Source organism: Rhinopithecus bieti, unplaced genomic scaffold (genome assembly GCF_001698545.2).
Source record: "Rhinopithecus bieti isolate Rb0 unplaced genomic scaffold, ASM169854v2 scaffold_19459, whole genome shotgun sequence".
NCBI lineage: Eukaryota > Metazoa > Chordata > Mammalia > Primates > Cercopithecidae > Rhinopithecus > Rhinopithecus bieti.
This window is the reverse complement of record NW_016809864.1, coordinates 1,120,675-1,124,100: the sequence shown is the minus strand read 5'-3', so window position 1 is coordinate 1,124,100 and position 3,426 is coordinate 1,120,675. Positions and strand designations below refer to the sequence as shown.

The window sequence follows — 3,426 nt, the reverse complement described above, 5'->3', positions numbered from 1 at the left end:
TATTAAATTTATATATATTTAAATATTGGTTCCTGAAGATGGCATAGTAGAGGCCAGGTGCAGTGGCTCATGCCTATAATCCCAGCTCTGTGGGAGGCCAAGGTGGGCTGATCACCTGAGGTCAAGAGTTGGAGACCAACCTGGCCAACATGGTAAAATCCCCTTTCTACTAAAAATACAAAATACAAGCATTACCCGGGTTGGTGGCAGGCACCTGTAATCTCACTACTTGGGAAGCTGAAGCAAGAGAATTGCGGGAACCCGGGAGGCAGAGGTTGCAGTGAGCCGAGATCGCACCATTGCACTCCAACCTGGGGAACAAGTGGGAAACTCCATCTCAAAAAAAAAAAAAAAAAAAAAAGAGAGATGGCATAGGAGAAAGCACTCTCCCTCCACACACACCTGGCAGGCCTCTTGTGGGGTCAGCTTAGGGAATTGGGGTGGGGGCGGAGGGCAGAAATCCTGGAACCCAGGCCGAGGATCAGAGATGAGCCTCCGCCTCCGCCCATGGAGACCAGCAGTGGGGAAAATGTGTCAGGGGCTTGTGGCCCAGGGGCCCTCTTTGGAGTCACCAGGGGCGGGGTACATGTACCTATGGCCCATGGCGCGAGGCAAAGGGCAGGACCAGTGGCTTTGGCATCTTGACGCTCAGACCTCTGCCCGTGGGTGGGGGATCAGGACAGGGAGAGGGCACACAGGAGAGGAGAGTCACTGTGTCCTGAGCCAGGAAAGACCCTCAGGTAACAAGTTTTCTTTCCTGGGAGTTACCCAGGAAGACTTCCACATCAAGAAACACTATTACTGTCGATAATAATATTAATACTACTAATAATTTTGTGCTTAATAAGTGCCTGGCATGGCGATGCACGCAGATCTCATTTTGGTTCTGAAGCTGTGACTGCAGCAGCATCACCCCTTAAAAGGCAGATGAGGCTGGGTGTGGTGACCCACTCCTGTAATGGAACACTTTGGGAGGCTGAGGTAGGAGGATGGCTTGAACCTAGGTGTTCAAGACTAGCCTGGGCAACATAGTGAGACCCTCCTCTCTACAAAAAATAAAAAATTAGCCAGGTGTAGTGGTGCAGCCTGTGGTCCCAGCTATTCGGGAGGCTGATGCAGGAGGATTGCTTGAGCCCAGGAGTTTGAGGGCACAGTGAGCTATGATGGCATCATTGCTCTCCAGTCTGGGCGACAGCGAGGCCCTTTTCTTTCTTTCTTTCTTTCTTTTTTTCTTTGGTGGCGGGGCGGGGAAGGCAGATTCTAGGGCCCCACTCCAGGCCTTCCACATCCCCCGGGCCGGGCCTGAGAATCTGCTTTTCACAAGGTTCCTGGGAATTTCTTGCGCGCAGAGACTGTTGGGAAACACAGGATTTCTCCCAACCCTGAATGCGGCTGCCCACCACTGACATTCATTCCTTGCCTTATCATTCACTCCATCCACGTTTATGCACTGTCCACACCATTCGCTGACGCAGCCTACCCCCATCGCCCCCCGCCCCACTCCCATTCCTCCCAGTATCTCTGTCCGCAGTTCCCCAGGCTGTTGCCTCCCTGCCGCCGCTTTCTCTCCCGTGCGCGTCCCGGGCGAGCCGAGCCCCCTCCCCAGCCCGCGACTGCGCCCTGGGCCCCGAGCGCCCCGCCCCACCCGAGAACCTGCGGTGAGGCGGCCCCACAGGGCTCAGGCCCAGACCCTCAGCGTCCACCGCCCGCTGCCCGCATCCGCCCGCCCGGCGTCCGAGCCTTTCACAGGCGACGGGTAGAGCTGGAGCCCCGGGCCTGGGCGCCAGGTGGGCTCCTGGGAGGGTCATGAAGCAGGTAGGGCTGCGGGGATGCTGGGGCTGGAGGTGGGGCGGGGACGAGAGGAACCTGCGGGAGGGCTGGAGAAGCCGGGAGGAGGAGGAGGGATGCGCCGGGGCCCGGGGCTGGGCTGCACCCGGTGGTCGGGAGGGTGGAGAGGGCTGTGCCACCGCGGCCGCAGCGGAGGGGCCCCGCCAGCTCGGAGGGTCCACTTGGGAACCCAGTGGGGTGCGAGTGGAGTCCAAGCCCAGGAGGATAGGGCGGGTGGGGTCGGGGTGTGCACCGCACTTGGGCCTGCCACCTGCCCTTGCTGTCTCCCCAGGCCCTGGTGGATGATACCGAGGATGTGTCCCTGGACTTTGGAAACGAGGAGGAGCTGGCCTTTAGGAAAGCGAAGATCAGGTGTGTTGGCAAGGAGCTTGGGTCAGGCGTTCCCCAAAGCTGCAAATTCATTCATTTACTCATTCATTCAAAATATATTGAGCACCTGCTGTGTGCCAGGCCTGGGTCTGGGGACGTATCTGTGAACACATCAGACAAGGTCCCTGCCCTCCTGGAGCCTGCATTGGGAGAAGGAGGAAGAAGGGGTGGAGCTGATGTTGAACAGGCAAAGAGATTAATGAGATAATTGAATGTGAGAAGAAATTCAGCCCTGTGATGAAAGAGAAGGTAACTAGAGAAGGCCACTTGCCTTAGTGCAGCCATGGAGGGCCTCTCTGGGGAGGTGGCATTTGAGCTGAGACCTGGATTATGAGAATCTGCCAGCCATGGGAGACTCCAGAGGAAGAGTGTTCCAAGCTGAAGGAACAGCAAGCATAAAGGCCCTGGGGCTATGTTGTAAGATCAGAAAAAGCCACTGAGGCTAGAGGGGAGCAAGGTTGGCAGTGGGCTGGACACGTGGAAGAGGGCTTGGAGTTTTATTCCAATCCCTGCTGAGTCTAGTTAGACAGGCTAGTCCTGGGTCAAGTCACTTAACTGCCTGAGACCTCTAGCATCCCAGAAGGTGGCAGGACCAAAGCATGAAGAGTGACCCGTGAACGTGGTTGCCGATGGCCCAGGCGGCAGCCCCTTCTAGAAACACCCACAGCTCAGCCTCACTCACCCACCCAGTTCTGCCGTATCTCTCCTTCCAGCTATCAGAGCCAGTAGGCATGGGATGGGCCTTGGCACCTAAATGCCATTCCTTGTTAAGTCTCTGTTTTTAAAATCAAACTCTCTGATTCAAACCTAATAAACCCCGGAAAGGAATAGACTGTATCACTTTCCTATGACCGCTAGAACAAATTACCGTTATCATCTTGGCTTAAGACAAAAGAAGTTTATTCTCCTGCAGTTCTGGAGGCCAAAAGTCCATGGTCAGTGTTCCTGGGCTGAAACCAAGGTGGCAGCAAGGCCATACTCCCTTTGGAAGAACTAGGGGAAAATCCGTTCTTTGCCTTTTCCAGCTTTTGGTGACTGCTTGCATTCTGTGGCTTGTGGCCTGTTCCTCCATCTTGAAGGCCAACATTATAGCACGTTCAGATCTCTCTCTGTTCCATGGTCAGGTGACGTGTGTGTGTGTGTGTGTGTGTGAGAGAGAGAGGAGAGAGGAGAGAGGAGAGAGGAGAGAGGAGAGAAAGAAAGAAAGAA

At 55.4% G+C, this 3,426-nt stretch overlaps 1 protein-coding gene across 3 annotated transcripts in view; it reads left to right on the top strand.

Annotated features, from left to right (window-relative positions):
- The first annotated feature begins 1,416 nt into the window (after positions 1-1,416).
- Positions 1,417-3,426, top strand: part of TVP23A (trans-golgi network vesicle protein 23 homolog A) — a 59,127-nt gene continuing 57,117 nt past the window's right edge. For all 3 annotated transcript variants that reach the window (XM_017890714.1, XM_017890713.1, XM_017890715.1), the window contains exons 1-2: positions 1,417-1,815; positions 2,120-2,199. In XM_017890714.1, the coding sequence (XP_017746203.1) occupies positions 1,807-1,815; positions 2,120-2,199 (89 nt within the window). In that variant the 5' untranslated portion in view covers positions 1,417-1,806. The remainder of the gene's footprint in view (positions 1,816-2,119; positions 2,200-3,426) is intronic.